We start from the raw sequence: 18,947 nt of genomic DNA on the forward strand, positions 1-18,947 counted from the left end.
AGCTGCTTTTCTCAAGATTAAACATGCCTGCTTTTTGTTCAATCTTTTCTCACAGGTCAGGCTTTGCTAAAACATTATCATAGTACGCTGAACAAAGTAAAATGGGATCGGTTACCCTACAGCAATGTTTCTCACCCAGGAGTACATGCACCTTTGGGGGGGGGGGCGGTACATCAAAGTCTTCCAGGGTTACAGCAGCTCATCTAGATATTTGCCTAGTTTTACAGCAGGCTACATTAAAAACACACTCGTATAGTCAATACCATCTAAAAAGCTCATTCAGCCAAGGACGCGTAGCTGCTGCTTCATGTGCCTTATACTGAAATGCAAGTACAATATTTCTATTCCAAGTTATTTGTTTGATAATACGATGGTAGAACGTCAACAAGTGTTGTGTGGTAGTCTTCTGTGCTAGTTTTTGTAGTTTTTAAGTGAGGTGTAACATGCTAAAATGCAAAACAAAGCTGACTCCTGAAAAGGATACATAATCTGGAAGGTCGAATGGCACTTCTTTGAAGATTATGTTAGGCCCATGTTTCTCAACTGGGGATCCACAAGAGAAGGTTGGGGGGGGCTTTTTATATATATATATATAAATAGAGGTACTTTATAAAGAAACAAGGTTGAGAAACTCTGCTCTACAGTACACTGCAAAACACCATGTACCCATCAGCATATCAGGAAGTTGCATTTCAGAATCCCAATAAACATCACCTTGGCTGGCTTAGTTTGTACATGTCTGTTTTATTTCTTGTTTTGTTTGAAATGCCCTGTACCACAGGAATACAATTTATTTATTTAACAGCTTTTAAGGAGCAGATAATAGTTGAATAAAATAGATACTGTTTATTGCACTGGCTAACTCCCTGCATCAGTCTCACAGCCTCGCGCGCTCTCTCTCCGACTTCCACATATAACCCAGCCATAGCAGCAGGGTGCCCGTTGATTGTATGTCTGGTTCTAGCTTGGGGATACATGGTGGAAGCTCCTTCTTAGCTCAACCAGTTACATTTTAGGGTCTTTCTCAGTGACTTTTCTTTTTGTAGTTGCTTACATATTTCAGGTGCAGCATGATTGTAAAATATGTTTGCAATGGTTCGGAGACTGAGGCAATCAGATTAATGAGAGAGAATAACGCCCCCTATGCCACATGTACTGCCAGGTTGTGGTTCAGCATTTCTTCTGGCAGTGTCTTCACAGTTTCACTGTAAGGTAATGCCCGTGTTTGCCAAGAAACACAGTGCCAGGCAGTGTTTCTCCAGTTCATTGACTTGATCCCAGTGAAATTCGCTTTGCAACAGAGGCCAGAAACCCACTTCCCAGGAAGAATGTGACTGTCTGAGTTGCTGTTCCCTCTTGCGCAGGGCTGCCTTTTGTAGGAGCTGGCAACTCATTAGTTAATTGTATCTGTGTATGCAGGCTTTGCCCTGTGGGGTACTGTACTGAGTGGGAGCAGAGTGATGCAGCGCCCCTTAGTTTGACTGAATGGCGGACTCAGCTTGATGCTTATGCACAGGCATTGAGGCACTTACCTCTGTGTCTGATGTTAAGCTAATCTCAGTTGTTTAGTAACTACACCCACCCCAAGGCTTGGAGTCCAGCACCTCCTGCAGCGTGTGAAGTTACAGTAGTATAGGACTGGTCAGCAAGGCTCACACGAGGCATGAATCCCCTACAGGATTCCCAGGGAATCTGTCCTAAACCTCTTTCCTGTCCAGTTGCTCCATCCTGGTGTGTGAGATGTTGCTGAGCATCCACTAGCCAAAGCAGTCACTGCAGACCCCCACTGTCCCCCAAGTGGGACAATGGCTGCAGTGTGATGTACCCAAATGCCATTGTCTCACTCTCCAGGCTACCCATCCCCAGAAAGTACCCCTGTCATGGTACGAAATTAGCTGGTTAGAGTGAGCCTGGGTGTGGCATTCCTGTGACTTCCTCAAGAGCTAAAGAGCTCTGGCCAGTGCAACTTTTTATGAGCTTGTTTTAGCTGTTCTTTAAGGTGATTGATCCAGAAAGAGAATGAGCGCAGCACTGGCAAAAGTAGTTTGACTGACAGGCCTGGACAACGATGCCTTCTGCTCTCATGGAGATCAAACTCCGCTATACTGCTGCTAATGTGCCTCACAGCAGGTACTACTTCTAGGAGCTGACCTGCTCCATCAGGTCAGAGCCTTTCTCCTGATACTGATACTGCCAGCAAGGGGTCAATAGGGTCAGTCATGCAGGTAATTTCAGAATGCACAAATTAACCAAGACTCTTCACCAGCACCAGCCACTTATCTTGTGCCAGAAGGGCATTGTCAGGCATCACTCAGTCAGATGGGCGTTGAACACGTGTCCTAGAGGAAATAATCACTGAATCGCCTCCCTCGATTTCCTTCTGGCTAATGGCATTGTGGTATTTCCCCTGCAGAAAGCCTCTCTAGAAAACTGGTTAGATGCAGGGAGGAGGTAGCAGAGAAGCACAAGCCGTACCCCTCAATGTTTCCAGAAACTATCTTTTCTCTTGGCGACAGCCCCATGAGGCCTCACTCTGCCACAGAACAGTTTGTAATGGGTTGTTGATTATTTTGGAGGCAGCAGGGAGGCCAGGAACATGGCTAATGGTATGTGGGAGTCCAAGGTTAAATGACTCCTTTCAAGAGTGTGTTAAGTTGGCACCAACTAACAGCTTCCCAGGCCTGGGGTGGGCAATTTCCTCCAAAGAACAATACTCTTTGTTCCCAACTAATGGGTGGAGTCAAGTCTAAGTGTCTATGGAGGTGAACATCGGCTCTGTCAAAACTGGACAGGCCACACCCTGGTTGAGAGAGGGGGTATTCACACGTGGGCCCAGTTATTGCAGACAGGTGTTTGTGTGAGGTTGTGGGGGAGGGCTATTTTCAGAGTTGATGAGGCAGATTTGATCGCTGCCCTGTGGAAATGGTGGTGAGATTTCAATTAGCACCGTGTGTAAGAATGCAGAGACTATCACACGAATCCAGCACCAGAGCAAAAGGGCAGGCTCATCCCTTCCTTGAGGGGGACTTGCATTCTCTGGGCCACAGAGCCTTCCGCTCAACTAGCCTGTGGGAATGTGGGATTACCCCAGAATGGAACAGCCCAGCCTGATGACACGCTGTACAAGATTGCCAAATATCTTACAGGGGCAGCTTTCCCAATAGGACGTGGGGCTTCTATGTACATGTGTTTATGTGTAGCTAGAGGAATGCAGGAGGCAACGGTTTTAGAGTGGAGGTCCCATGAGGCTCTTTTCTAAACAAGCACCTGCCCCATGGGCCTGGCAGCTGGAATGAAGTGACAAACAGCAGGGGCTGCCCTCTCTGCCTCCCCTGTCAACAGCAGCAGCTGAAGGTTACTAACTCCCTTCCTCCTCGAGTCCTACCTCAGTCCCTCCTCCCACCTCTGGAGTTGGTGGAGGGAGCTGGGGACCAGGGCAGAGAGCACAACTGCCTCCCTCTAGCCCCCTCTGCAAGTGCATGTGGACGCTCTGGTACTTCCTATAGAGAAAACAAAAACAGAGAAACAGGTGACTGATTTAAAAGAGTTGCCCCCTCTGTACATGAGACTCTGCAGACAGGCAGGCAAGCAGGCCGGCAGCTGGACATTAAATAATTCTTCCATAATAAATGATTGGAGATAAAAGCCGGCCCCCGCTGTTGTGTAAATTGCTCTGGGTCTGCATCTCTGTTGCTAGTTTATTTCCCGGCTGCTGCAGGCTGGCACTGGGGCCGTCAGACCTTGGCCTCTAGCATTTCCAGGAAGAGTTTGTGCATGGGGACCTTGCCCTGCAGTTTGATGCTGTAGAAGTGCTGCACAGCTTTGGCGGCTGTCTGCCGCAGGAGGGGCAAGGTCAGCAGCAGCTTGCCTGCTCGCCGGGGCTCCTCGTGGCGCTGACTCAGCTCGTAGTCCTGCAGGGCTTCGTGGAGAAGGTCCTGGAGTTTCTGCACCGCCTCCATGTCCTCTATGTGCATGGAATCTGAGGCAGGGAGAAGGACACCAGAAAGTAACGGTCACAAAACAGAACTGCATCGTCAGTGCCACAGCTTCTGGCCAAGAGCGCCCAGATAAGACACATTAAGGCCCACGAGAGACCGGCTGGCAGGGCTGCTGCTGGGAGCACCACAGGATGGCGCCAGTGCCAGGGTTTGTGGTTCTTGGGCAGTGGGAGCTCGGGGGAGGAGGGGCTGGGTAGGCTTCCAAAGGTGGGGGCTGGTGAATTGCAGTCTAATCAAACCATGGCTCCAGGTAGACTGGAGAGTTGTGCAAGAATGACTTGAGGTTAGGATGGGTACATGGCTACTCCCATGCCCACCCACCTTGCCTATTCAGTAGGGGGGAGTGGCATGAACAGTGAAGGGCTGTGACTGTGCCAGCCATCCCGAGTGAGCTCAGTAGGTGTGTGTGTGTGTGTGTGTGTGTGTATATATGCATACACACACACACACACACACACGCATACACACACACACACACACAAACATCTTATGATCAGCATCTTTATTAATATCTCCATATTATTAATATCTCAGAAACAACCACATTTCTAGGTCTGCTCAACAATGCTCCTCCTAATGCACCCTACTATGGCGTTAGCCTTCTTGGCTACAAGGGCACACTGTTTACTCAGCTCCAGCCTTTCATCCACTATAATCCCTAGGTCCCTTTCTGCTGTACTGCTGCTGAGCCGGTCGGTCGCCAGCCTATAACAATGCTTGGGATTCTTCCGCCCCCCCACCCCCCCCCCCCACACACACAGGTGCGGGACGCTACACTTCTCCTTGTTGCACTGCATCAGATTTCTCTACACAGCTCTAAGGAAGTGTCACCAGGGGGTGTCACAGGCACAGCATGTCCATTGGCTGCTATGCCCTAAGACCAGCCTTGCTACTGACCAGAAACGGCAGGGCCAAGCAACAAGAGGCTGGCTGGAGAACACTTCTCCCCACGGAGGCCCGCAGCACTAGCCTTGTAGGTTGTTGTCCTCTTCCTTTTGTGAGCCCTCAGCTTGCCTAGGAGAAGCTTGCTCTGTCCCATCCTCCCTCACAGAGCCTGCAGGCTCCCCTTGCCACCCCACCCCCTCCCGGCATCACATACACCGTCCTTCTCCCCCCCAGCCCCCAGGCTGAGACCTTTCCTCAGCATCATGCCCCTCTGTCAGGATTCCTGCTTGGTGCATGGACTCCAAGCAGCAACTCATGGCCAACCATACCCAACAGTGGTTCCGCTGAAAGCCACCTGGCCCCCTCAGACATGCCTTGCAGCCCAGTCACATAAAACACTGGCGCAGTGGAGTGACTAGGGCACACGTGTGGTATTGTGATAACAGGCCATGCTGGTGCTTAATTGCTAACCGAAGTGCTGCCAGAGCTCAAGCTGGGAGGCTCTTGAGTGGCAGCAGCTGGCTGGGTCCCCGCCCCCCCACCAGGACTGTGGATAGTGGTTCCCGCCCAGGAGAGCAGTAAGGGATGGCATGATATGGTAGTGCCACCTATTCTGCACTGCTGCTGCCAGTGGCACTGTCTTCAGTGCTGGGCAGCTGCTGAGGTGCCATGGCTATGAACCACCAAGCCTGGAGGAGCCCCAGGAAAACTTAAGCACCTTAAAGCAGGGGTATGGTGTCAGTGAAAAGTAAGACACCCCCGCCCTGCCCCGTTCTCCCCGCTGTGGTGTTAGCGTCATGCTGTGGGTATCACTGTAGTCCCTCTGGGATGGCTGTGGCCTGTATGTTGTGTGTATGGCAGAGCAGGGGCCTCTGCCTCCCCAAGCAAAGGGGAAGAGAGCTCAGAGCACAAAGCAGCAACATGACTGCCACCAGCTCAGCAGTAGCCATATGCTGGATGACACCCATACAGGAGCTTGTAGTACTGGAGAGAGCAGTTGCTGAGGCTGTTGCAGGATGGCCCCGTGGGTGCCAGTGTAATCTGAGCAGCTGTGGCCATGGCCTGGGTACCACTGGTGCTGTGCTTGGTAGGAGTAGAGCTTGTGCTGGCATATGCACTCACTGACCCAGGGCTGCACCCTGCACAGGTCATGGTGGAGCAGAGGGGCGCTGAGCAGTGGACGTGTGGCTTTCAACCAGCAAACCCCACTATCCTTTCTGCCCCGGGGGCTGAGTTGCTCCACCTTGTTTGATAAGCACCGTGTGTGTGATTGGTGTGGCTGCACAGGCCAGCCCAGGCCCAGGGGCAGCCCCTAACAGCAGCCTTTATCCTCAGGTGAGTGGCTAACAACTGTACTTTACCTTTCCCAGTGTGATTTACAGCTAAGCCTCAAATCCCCACAGACAGGGAGGTGGCTGCAGCGGGGGAAGCTGAGGCACAGAGCAGCACTTATCCAATGGTGCAGCATGCCAGCGCCCACTCAGAACACCAGCTCTGACTTCACAGCACTAGCTCTGTGCCTTGGTTCACGCTCCCTGTGTGCATTCCATTAGGGGCAGGGGGAATGGGGTGGAAGCATGTACTTTGCTGTGCGTTCCACCCCAGGTGCTCTCAGAGTGGTGTTGCTGTTGTGCCATAGGTGAATCAGCATAACAGTGCTGCTTCTCTCTCCCAGCTGATTTGTATAGGCTGAAGAGCCCTAAAAGCCGCGTATTTCCTATTTTCTTTCCCTGGGTGTTTCTTTTATAAAGACCCAGTCCCCCTCGCTCTGCCCATTGCCCCTCTCTGTGCTGAGAAGAGCCCCAAATCTGCTGTGGCCTGCAAAAAAATAAAGCAACATTGCAGGATTAATTTCCCAGCAATCCATCAGCAAGCCAGTGTTGATTGCATTGATAAACTGTTAATTACAAAAATCAATGGCTGTCAATTTTTACAGCTGGCAGAGCATCCAGAGGGAGGGAGGCTGCCAGGCTGTTGCCTAGAGGGGCATATGGCATACAGCCTCTCTTACAGTCTCTACCCTAACCCATGCATGCACCCAGGGCCGTGCTCACCCTCCTCCACAGGTTTGTGGTTGGAGGACAGTGTGCACCTGTGGTAATGGACAGCCAGTCTATCACATTGCTGCAGCAGGGGCCGTTGCCTCTCACAACAACAAAACTGTAGTTTAAGCTGGCAGGCTGGGGCCCTATAGTCGCAGGGATCTCCATGTTCCACCAGCACAGGATTTGCTGCACCATCCACCCCTTGTGCTCAAATCATCTTAGCCAGGGCTGTTGCAAGTGATAAAGGGATAAGGCTACATCTAGGAGACACCCTTAACTAAGCAGGGCTCTGAGCTAACCTGCAGGGAACCCCTCAGCCCTGGAGCTTGAATGAATCTCTGCCCCTCTGGGTATTTTCCCTTCCTCTGAGTGGCTGACAGTCGGCACTGTGATGCACAAAGTGGGTAATCAGTGAGGCAAAACTTGACCTCCGGCTGTGGGGGGTTCAGAATGAAGTTTGGGGGAAATGTTCTTTACCCGTTGTTATACTCCAAATCAAACCACGCTCATTCCCTCCAATAATCCCACCAAGCAGCTCCTTGAAGCTTTACACACAGAAAGGGTCAGGAATCTGCCAAGGCTCCAGCACCAGAAGCTCCCTGCCACAATTCTCTGTGCTCACCTGACTCAATCAGCTTCTGCTTGTAAAGGCAGGGTGGGGACCCGAGGGATCATCTAGTCTTACCTCCTGCACTTGGCCGGCCCCAGACCCTCGCACACAGGGTTGCCAACCCTCCAAGATTGTCCTGGACTATCTAAGAACTAAAGATTAATGTGATGAAATCTCCAGGACTATGTCCAACCAAAACTGGCAGCACCTGTGTGCACACATGCAAACCCTCCTTTGATAAACCCCTAACAGACTCTGCCATGTACTCTAGTGTAAACTAGCAAGTGACTTCAGAGGAAGGTGAAAACCCCCAAGTGTCTCCTACGCGGACGTGGGGGAACATGTGGGCCAGCCCCGCCAGGCAGACACCTGGGAAAGAATTCTCTGTAGTAACTCAGAGCCCTCCCCAGCATGTGCACCGTCTCTGGCCACAGCAGAGTTTTGCTAGTAGAAGTGGCAATGGGCCATATGCCAATGAAGCAAGTTCATCAGGCCACCTCATCCGTGCTGATTAAGTTCACTCTTGTTAGCTAGTTTTTTTTCCTCACATCACCGCTCCCCCCTGGGAGGCTGGTCCAGAACTTCACACCTCTGGTTATTAGAAACCTCAGTTTCAAGCCTAAACTTGAGGGCCGGTTCCCAACCATTTGTTCTTGTGTTAACAATGACACGTAACGTAACTATCTCCTCTCTGTTCTTGAGGGAGAGCAATCATAGCTCCCCTCAGCTTTTACAGGATTAGGCTACACCAGTCCAGCTCCTGGAACTGCCACTTGGCTGGCAGGTTTGCCATTTCTCTGCTCATCTTAGTTCCCTTCTCTGCACCTGTTTCAGTTTGCATTCTTCTTTCTGAAACATGGGAGACCAGCACTGCACATAGTATTCCACATGAGGTCTCACTAGTGCCTTTTATAATGGCAATAACACTTCCCTCTCTCTGCTGGAAATACCTCACTTTAGGATTGTCTTTGTTTGTTTTTTAATGGCACATTGACGGCTCATAGCCATCCTATGGTCAACAAGTAGATTCAGGTTTTTTCTCCTCTAGTGGGTTCCAACTGATATGAAGCAAATATTCTTATTAGTTCCTCTAAGCATGACATTGCATTTCACACTTATATTTTATCCCATTGCTATTACTCCACTTTTCAACATCCTCCAGCTCTTCTCCTATGCTATTCTGATCCTTCTCCACATTGGCAATACCTTCCAACTTGGCATCACCTACCCACTTTGTTCGCACACCCCACATTTTGTGCCAATGGCATTAATGAAAATGTTAAATAGGACTGGTCCCAAGACAGGTCTCTGAGGAACTATACTATTAACCTCCCTCCAGGCTGTCAGCTGACTTTTTACTATGACCCATTGCAGTTGCCCCTTTGCCTATTTCTGTAGTCCCTTTCAGTTCTCTCATTAATTGCCATTGTTTTCCAATTTAACTCATTATTTCTCATGTGGAACTGTATCAAACATCTTACTAAAATCCAAGTAGATTAGATCTATTGTATTGCCTTTAACTGAAAAATCAGTTATCTTCTCAAAGAAGTTAGGTTCATCTGGCAAGACCTACATTTTGTAAAACTATGTTGTATTTTATCCTAATTACCATTTACCTCTACGTCCTTAACTACATTCTCTTTCAAAATGTGTGCCGATACCTTGTGCACAATTGAGAACAAAACAACAGGCCTTTCCTGGATCACCTTGTCCCCCTTGTCTTAAAAATAATCATTGGGTATACCCCATGCCCAGTTTACAGACTCAATACAAATCCTTGCTAGTGGGCTTGTAATTTCATGTGGCAGTTCCTTCAACATTCTTGGATGGCGATTATCTGGGTCTCTAGATCTCGTCCCATTAAGCCGTTTCAGTTTGATTTGTACCTCAGATGTGGTAATTTCTACTTCCATATCCGCATTTCCATCAGTTGCCCTGCTCCTGTCTCCCAAGCTCTTTGTTAGCAGTACAAACAGAGGCCAAGTGTGTGGTTCAGTGTTGAGCTGTGCCTAGCTTATCTTTTACCTCCACCCCAGCTACTCTGCTTAGTAGCCCCACTTTCTTCCTTTTCGTTTATACAGTTATAGAAATGTTGGCTGTTGATTTTACTTTCCTTTGCAATGTCCAGCTCGGCTTCCCTTTTGGTGTTTCTCACTTTGTCCCTATGCCTTCTGTCCTGCAGGGGGCAGCAGCTTTTCTTGCTGAGCTGTCCCATCTTCCACTCCTTGTAGACGCTCTCTAAATAACTTCTCTGAGGTGCTTCCTCATCCAGCTGGGGTAGATTTTTGCCTTGTGCTTGGGATGCAGGTTTGAGACCTTCTGCAACTTTGACAAAGTAATTCCAAGCCTTCTCCACATTCATATCCTTGACTTTTTCAGTCCAGTCCACTTCTGTTACCAATTCCCTTTATTTTTAAAGTCTGCCCTTTTAAAAATCAACGTCCCTCGCTGCAGACCTGTTTTTATTTATCCTTTCACTTAGTCTACACTGAATTAATTCATGAGTTGGGGACTGCCTCAGAGGTGCATCTATAGATATGAGCACTGTTGGCTATTTGCATGCGCCCCTGCATTTGTCCAAGAGTGGCCCTAGACTGCTGGACATTCAGTCCACAATGTATACATGTATGAATGGGAAAACACTGACATTACAGTTAAGTCAAACCCAGTGCAAACAAGTTAGGAAATGCCAGCCTAAGCGCAACAATGCAACCTTAATTCATCCTTCTGAGTCTATACATTGTGATACTGTTGTTAGCCACATGATAGTATCCTACTTTTGCCCACTGACAAAAGCAAACCATGAAGCACGAAGGGAAACCTCACACACCATTGAGTAAGAAATAGCAGCGCTGTAAACACCAAATGCCGCTGGTACCTGAACTGCACCAGGCAAGTGCAGCCAGAGCAGTTGCTCCACGTAGCTGAGAGCCGAGTTTTCTAACCCTCATCCTTACTTTGCCCTATCTGTGGAGTCAGAAGCAGAACCACAAAGTGGCTGCTGAGAGGTGGATGTTTTATTTTATCGTCACTACTAAAAACTCTCCCCACAGGCTGTCTGCTCCCGCACATGCTGACTTGGGCACTGCCCTGCTTACGCCAAAGACCTGATTGGTCAAGAGAGAGCAGCAATGAGCACTGAAATGTCTATTGCATTAAACACACACACACACACACACACACACACACACACAATGGCAGCACAGAGTTCATATCCTCCCACTCAAAGCACAATCCACAGAACAGCCTCTTGTCTTATAGCTGGTGCCAGTGCCACCTTGTGAAAACCTCTTCTTGCCCCAGTCCTTAGCCCTTTAGCAGGGTAGGTGCTAGGGCCTGTAGCTTCCCTCCACATCACTGCTCTGGTTCCTGCTGCCTCTATAATACAGGGACTTTCCTCATAGGTTGGAAGCTATTTCTTCATAGAGTTGAGTAGATTGGGGAATTGCAGCTTTTTGGCTAAAAGCCTTCCCTGGCCCAGTGCAAAGCAAAGAGAGCAATTAGAAATAAAAAAAGCAATATGTAAATGGAAAAAGGGGGGACGAGATCGCAATCAATATAAATTAGAAGTGATGAAGTGCAGAAAATTGATAAGGGAAAATAAGGACATCAGAACAAAATCCATAGCTGGCAGACTAAGGATAGTAATGTGGCGGGGGCTGGGGGGGTGAGTTTTATTTAAAGGTATATTAGGAACAGGGGGGCTGACAGAATTGCTGGACCCCTGGGCAAGGGAGGTGGCTCCATGCCTCTGGATTGGGAAGGGCTTTGGTCAGAAAGGGCCAGGCTCTCAGTGACTCCCCGATTGTACTGCACCCCCACTCAGCCAACCCACAGCACCACCCAGACCATGATGGCCATCTCAAGGGGGGAGCGAGGTCTGGCACACCATATCGCAGGTCCCACTCCTTTGCCCGCTCCATCCCCATCTCCCTGCCCCAGGGCTCAGCAAGGTGGGAGCCCGTGATGGAGCACCACAGGGTGAGTATGGGGCAGGCATAGGGGAGGTGGTCCCCTGCAGCTGCTGCCCACTAAATGCACTTTGCCCCAGGTAAATCCTCTCCCTCCTGTCCATAGGGCATGTGGGGTGGCCAGAGCGGGGCCCCTGAAAGCCTGGAGCTTGGGGCAACATCCTCACCTCATCCTATGGACAGGACGGCTCTGTGCCCACACACTCCCAGCCCTTAGCAAGCCACCCAGGGGCTCTGGTGGTGATTTAAATAGCCTGGGGCTCTGGGCACGGATGTGCAGCAGCCAGGAACTCTGGGCCCTTTTGAATTGCTGGGCTCCTGGCAGGTCTCTTCCCTCTTTCCCCCTGTTGGCAGGCCTAGCTATGAACAAAAGAAATTCTATCAACAGTACTCCATTACTAGATGGAAACTGTGCCTGTGTTAATAATGATGCAGAACAGGCAGGAGTAGCCAATAAATATTTCTGTTCTGTATTTGGAAAGGAGAATGATGTAATTATATGAAGATGATGAACTGCCTTCTCATTCATGAGTGACTGTGGAGGACTTTAGACAACAGCTAGACATGAACATTTGTAAAATCAGCGGGCCCAGAAAACTTGTACCCAAGAATCCTAAACGATTTGGCTGAAAAGCTTTCTGACTCATCAATAATTTTTTAAATACATCTGGGAATACCACAGCAAGTCCAGAAGACTGAAAGAATGTTAATGTGCCAATATTCCAACAAGGCAAGAGCAATGACCCAGGGGGCTGTAGACCAGTAATCCTGAGTTCAGTCCCAGAAAAAAAAATGAAAAAGCTGATTCAAGACCCCATTAATAAAGAACAGAAATAAAACATTTGGTAGCCAACACTAAAAAGGCATGTCAGACAAACCTGATTTTGTTCTTTGGTGAGATTGTAGGTTTGGTTGTATAGCCTATAGGGTTAACCTGCTTGCTTGCCTATAGGTACATAGGTTTATTGTTTCCCTATGGCTTATGGATTATATTATTGGCAGGTTGGCTGTAACACAACAGACTTACAGGCCCCATCCTGTACGTGGAGCTAAGGCAAAGCTAGCATGCACATGCCTGGGCCTTTCACCCAGATGCCAAAGTCAATGTGCACATTTCTGGGACCTTTTACCTAGATAAAGGAACCTTCAATGGCATAGGAACTTCCTTAAATTTACAGTCAACAAAAGGTAACTCTAATCGCTCTAATGGACATATCCTTTGTAAGGTATTTGACACAACACTGAATAAAAATCAGCACTATATGGTAGCAATAAAGCATGTTAACTAATTAACTGAAATAGCTCAAAGTTGTCAGTGGGGAATCTTCTTATGGGCACATTTCTAGTGGGGTTTTGCAGCCATTGGTAGGAGGCCTACACTTGTCAAACTTTCTCATCAATGATTTGCTGGTAGATGTTAAAAAAAAAAAATCAGGGCTGATATTTGTAGGTGACACCCACATTGCCAGAGCAGGGAATTAATGATGAGGACAGGATGGTCAGAAAGAGCAACCAGTGAAACAAAATGCCTTTTAATCCAGCCAAAGGTCAGGTTGTCTGTCTAAGGATGGAAAATGCAGGCAGTACCACTAGAGTGGGGGCTTGCACCTTGAAAGCAGCGATTCTGAAAATAATTTAAGGGGTCATAGTGGACAAGCAGTTCAACAGGAGCTGCCACTGCAAAGCTATGGCAGCAAGGGGCCAATGTGATCTTATAAACAGGAGTAGTGAGCAAGGGGGTGATTCCACCTCTGTCACAGCATTGATGGAATCGAGACTGGAATCATGCACGCAGATCTGGCGTCCGTGTGTTAAAAAGAATGTTAAGAAACGGACGCGAGCATAGGAAAGTGCCACAAAATTCTTCAAAGTCTGAAGTGAATGCCTGGCAGTGAGAGATTAAAGAGCTTGCTTGATTTAGCTCACCAAAAAGAAATTTGAGAGATGACTTGATTACAAAGGAGCTGACAGCCACCACAGGCCCCAGGGCAAGATGGGAGGGAAGCCTGACTCTGTGCCCCCAGAAGAGGTGGAGCCAAGGGCAGAAGGGGTGGGGCCATGGGCAGCCCACCCTTTGTGTCTCTTGAATCATGGCACTGGGACATAACTCTCCCACGCCCTTAGAGCCAGGGGGAGTGGTGGAGCAGCACTGCTGCAGTGTTTCAAAGAGGCCTGGAGCTCCAGGGCCTGGGGCAACTGCTCCCTTTGTTACTCCCACCCCTGATCCCTATCAGTGGGCCTGCTTGATTACACAGTAGGAGTACCTTCATGGGGGGAAATAACAACCACCAAAATAGCTCTTTAGTTTAGCTGGGAAAAGCAAAACATGCACCAATGGTTGGAAGCTGAAGACCGATAAATTCATACTAAGAAGTTAGGACAAACTTAACAGGGTGGTGAACCATGAAACCAACTAACATGGGAAGTGGTGGAATGGAATCTCCATTTTTTGATCTCTGCAAGACTGGATGAATTTCTGGAAGCTGTGGTTTAGACAGTTACAAACAAGTCACTGAGTTCAATACAGAGCAACTGGGTGAGGTTAAATGTTATAGACCATGTTATAGACCAAATTAGAGATTCTAAACCTTTTCCTCTGCAGCCCATCAACACGGTATAAAAATTCCATGACCCACCTGTGCCGTAACAACTAGTTCCCTGGATATAAAAGCTAGGGCCAGCCTCAGGACATAGTAGGCATGGCAAGTACCCGGGTCCCCATGTCACAGGTGACCCCTCAAAGTCAAGTTGCTCAGGGTTAGGTTCTGGCTTCATTCCTGGATGGTGGGATGAAGCCAGAGCCTGGCTGGTGGTGGGTCTCAGACCTTCAGCCCCACGGAGTGGGGCTTTGGCTTTCTGCCCTGGGCCCCAGAAATTCTAATGCTGGCCTTGCTTGGTGGACCCCATGAAACCTGTTTGTGACCCCACAGGGGATCCCAGCTCCCTGGTTGAGAACTATTGAACTAGATGATCTCATGGGCCCTTCTGGCCTTAAACGCTGTGAAACTCTGAAAGCTAAGGGGTCAGGTCCCATCAGAGAGTAGCTTTAACTGTCACGATTTTCACTGTTCCCTGGTAGTCACGTGTGAGCAGCAACCTTTTCAGCTGCATGGGCGGTATTAACAGCCCTCACTGCCCAACCAGTGCGCCTCACTCTGCACAGGAGGGCCTCTCCCCATTTGTGGCTAATGTGGAGTTTACTCTTTGTGGCCTGTTCAGACCTTGACTTGTCTGAGGCTATCAAAGGGTGGCAGTTGGTTCCAATGGCAGTGGTGGTTTTGGTTGTTGTGGGCACTTGTCAGCTGGGATTGGAACTCTCTATAATTTCGCACTGGCCAGCAGCCATAGGAATGAGTAGGGTGTAAAAATAGATCGCACAGTCTGACTTTGCTGTAGTCACCACTGAGCTGGGCCAGACTCAGACAGGACCTAAGAAATAAAAAGTGCTGAATTCTATTTTAAAAGAGCCAGCCAGTTCCCCCTGACCTGGCTTGAATAGGAATGGGTGACTTCAAGGAAAAAGGCTCCATCTCCCACTCCCTGAGCCCCTTGAGCCAGCCTCTCCCCTGACCCGAGTCAGACTGGATCCAGTGTGCCAGTGGGCAAAAGCTCCATACTCAGTAGCTCTGTCTCCAGAGGCCAGCCAGTGCCCTCCTCACCAATCCTGAGGTCTGACTGAAGCTGGGATTCATGAGTGAAAAGGCTCACCTCTCTTTCCTCAACTCTATCTCCAGCCAGTCATTCTTCTCTAAGCAGGGTGCACATGGGGAGCAGCATCCTCTGAAGGAAAAGGGTCGATACCCTATTTCCAGACCCCTGGAGAGAGGGCCTACCTGATACTCAACTCACTTATAAATTGAAAGAAAGGCAGTAGGGAGAGTGAGTCTGTTACCAGAAACAACAGCATAGCCAGGCACCAGTCTTCTGACTCCTCAGGAACATCTTAATGCTAGATCCATGTTGACCTTGGCTCCCTGAGCCTCACACCAGCCCAGGTTATGGCATTACCTGAGTTGGCAAGGGCCAGGGCCTTGAGTGTGACAAACTCCTCCTTCTCCACCTTCAGCTTTTTGTAGCGGCGCACCAACTGCAGGATGGCCAGGTAAAGCTCCAGCAGCCCTGTCAGGCGCGAGTGCTCCTCATCCATGATGTAGTCCTCAGCATAGACCAGTTTGTCCTCGTAGGGCAGTGAGCGGTACACGATGCCCAGGATGAGAATCTCCATCCAGGCACTCTGCAGGAGGCTCATCTGATCTCCCAGGGAGAGATTAGAGAAACCTGGTGAGGCAAATGACAAGCAGGGTCAGACTAGGATGGGCTCCAGAGGCTGCATCTTCCTCGACTCCTCAGTTTTTCTGGGGGTCTCTCCAGCTCACTAATCCTCCTTTCCCTTCACCTGCAAAATTACATGGGGTCAGGAGCACATCTCCAAGGCCTGTGCCAAAGAGCTTCCCAGCCTGGGTTGATTGACTTGAGTGCGGGGGGGCTCATGCTGGCACTCAAACTTGAAAAGACTGTGCTGAAGTTATGGCTTGGGCTGGAATCCTAATGCTGGACCATTCATTTGGGGGGAGGGGGAGCTCAGTGGTTAGAGCATTGGCCTTGTAAAGGTAGGGTTGTGAGTCCAGTCCTTGAGGGGGACTTTCAAGGGTCTGGGGCAGGTTAGATTTTTTTTTTAAAAATTTGTCAGGGATGGTGCTAGGTCCTGCTGTGAGTAAAGGGGACTGACCCAATGACCTTTTGAGGTCCTATCCAGTTCTATGACACATTTCATATTCTACCCCAGGCTTCAGAGCCTGAGATGCTGTGTCTACACAGCATTGTTCTGGTGTTGGGGAGAAGGGTTGGGAGCCTGAGTCTTTCAGCCTGGGCTGGTAGGCTTGCTGCATTGACTGTGTAGATAGACCTTTTCTAGGTACTTACCTGGGCACCCCCGCCCCCATCATGCAGTGTCTGGCACTTCTGAAATTCATCCCTCTCTCTACTTCCCAGTCCATAAGGAACCCTTCCTGGAATTCATCCTTCATGCTCCTAATTCTTCCTTGCAGCACTACCTCAAACACAGTTCACTCCTCAGACAATACCATGGTGAGATGAACCATGACACCATTCCTCCTGCAGCACTGCCATGTAAGTACAGTAAACCTCTGAGATATGTGCAACCGAGCTGCGCAGCGTGTCTTGGGTTAATGTGACTGCTGCCCCTGACAGGAGCGGGAGAGAGAGTCAGGCTGCTGTCCCTGACAGGAGCTGCTTCCCGGTCCCAAGAGCGATGGGTTGCTGGGAACCAGGCGGCAATCTGCCTCCCCTCCACTTGCAGAGTCAGGAAACAGCAGCCCTGCTCAGTTTCCTGACTCCAAGAAATGGAGGAGAGCCTGAAGCCAGGCTGCCCCATGGTTCTGGACTCCCCTCCACTGGCTGAAGCCAGGAAACTGACCATGACTGCTGCCCTGGTCAGTTTCCCAGCTCTGCAAGGGAACTGGAGCCAGAAGCCAGGCTGTTGTTTGGTTCCCAGCTCCCCCTTGCTTGAGAACCCAGGAAACTGACCAGCTCCAAGCAGGAATGCAACCCCTGCAAATTCAAGGGTTTACTGTACTTTGTTTCTCTGTTCCATCTGCTGTATTTTCTGCAATGCAAACCATTCTCTCCTCGCCCCAGCAAGGCGCAGCTCTTGCTTGTCCTGTCCCTGTTTGACAATGGACAGAGCAACATGATGGACAAAAGGAACATGAACTGGAAGGCACAAAGCACTATTCACACTGAAAGAAGAGCAAGAACACAAACCCATGTGACAGAGGCGAGACTGAGACAGGAGCCACCCTCTGCTCCAATGTCTGAAATACAAGAGGGCATGAGAGATTTTCCAGTCAAATTCTCCTGGACTCTAAGAAAAAGAAGAGGTACTGCAGAAATGGCCTTGGTCTTTGAAGCAGCCTGCCAGTGGATCCCAAATGTACACAGCTGCCCTGTGTCCATTTGTCAGCAAATCCTAAACAGGCTTGTAGGGTCCATGCCCACCCTGACTGAAACTCAGCAAGGTGTCTGTTTATTCTTCAGGAAGACTGAGGCAGGCTGTCCTGGCAATGGTGACTCACAGGATTGAGTGGAGATAAAGGCCTGGCAATTTCTGCGCAGCCAGAACATACGTATGTACATAGCTCATAGAGCTGGAAAAGACCTCGAGGTCATTGAGTCCGGTCCCCTGCATTCACAGCAGGACCTATCACCATCTCTGCCATTTTTTTTTAATCTAACCTGCCCCATACCCTTGAAAGCTGCTCCCCCCACCCCTCCCAAGGACGGGGCTCACAACCCTGGATCTAGGATTTGATGCCGCATTCTCTTCCCTCCCTCATTTCAGGCTCCTGCCTCTCTCTCAACCATTTTTTAATTTTTTTTTTCCTCTCCCTAACTCCCTGTGTGTCCTCTGTCCCTGGATCACTCTCCTCCTGCAGCCCTGTTCTGAGCTCATTAACCTCTACCTCTGAGACTCCCCACCCCTGCAGCCAGCGAGATGACCTTTATTCCTACAGTCTTCACTGCTCACGTCCTATGTCTGGGTCCAGGTAACCAGCTACTGCAATGATCATTTGATTTCTCTTGTTATCAAGTCAGCAATTAACAAAAGAGCTGGTGATTGCTGTATTGACTGACTGTGGGTTCTATTTTTCTATCTGTGCTATCTCAGCCCAATGAAGTGAGGGTAGAAAGATGGGTTAGTCTTATTTATTTATCACTACACCATGTTTTGTGTTTGTGTTGCCAGGGGAAGCAAAGGGTGATAATGGCATGGCAGCCCTTGGACATCCAATTTCCCTTATCAGGCCCCAGAATAGAAAAGAGGCCCCAGGCCACATTAATTAACAGATACCAATCAGCTGTCACGTGTTGTGTGTGTGAGGTCTGGGGGTAGCAGTGGGTGGGAGGGAGGAATCGATAATCCATTGGGGAGGAGTGCCGGAGGGAATAAGGGACCAGCTAAAGACCACCACCAGGGTGAGAAGCTGGACTGGAGAATGAAATGAGTTAGATAACACTCAGCTAGGGATTCAATCTGCTCAACAGCATCTGGGCTACCATCACCGTCTGCGGGATGCTTATACACAATCCCCATTGTCATGGGCTTCCCTCCAGATAGCAATACAGGCCTGTTCCAAGCCCCGAATATGTTTGTGTAGGAAGGACCTGCTGTGTTCTTGAGTCAGCTGTGCATGGCCAGTAAGGTGTGGATGTCTTGGAGGGCTACATGTTAACATCAGCCACTTTGGTGTCGCCTACTGCAGGCTGTCAGAGCCAAATGAACAGTCACAGGTGGGTTCCTTTTTTTTTTCCTTTTAAGCGTGGTTTTTCTGAGACCTGCCTCCTCCTCTGTCCTCAACCCCTCCTCTGCAGCTAGTCCCCAGTCCCCTTTTACCGGGCACCTGAAGGTAGTAAGTGG

At 49.4% G+C, this 18,947-nt stretch overlaps 1 protein-coding gene across 3 annotated transcripts in view; it reads right to left on the reverse strand.

Annotated features, from left to right (window-relative positions):
- Positions 1-733: 733 nt before the first annotated feature.
- The window catches only part of ESRRB (estrogen related receptor beta), a 187,367-nt gene continuing 169,153 nt past the window's right edge, over positions 734-18,947 (reverse strand). For all 3 annotated transcript variants that reach the window (XM_074996736.1, XM_074996737.1, XM_074996738.1), the window contains 2 exons: positions 15,518-15,787; positions 734-3,979 (listed from right to left, as the gene is read on the reverse strand). In XM_074996736.1, coding sequence (XP_074852837.1) covers positions 3,735-3,979; positions 15,518-15,787 — 515 coding nt within the window. In that variant the 3' untranslated portion in view covers positions 734-3,734. The remainder of the gene's footprint in view (positions 3,980-15,517; positions 15,788-18,947) is intronic.

The sequence above is a fragment of the Carettochelys insculpta genome, chromosome 6 (assembly GCF_033958435.1).
Source record: "Carettochelys insculpta isolate YL-2023 chromosome 6, ASM3395843v1, whole genome shotgun sequence".
NCBI classification, from domain to species: Eukaryota; Metazoa; Chordata; order Testudines; family Carettochelyidae; genus Carettochelys; species Carettochelys insculpta.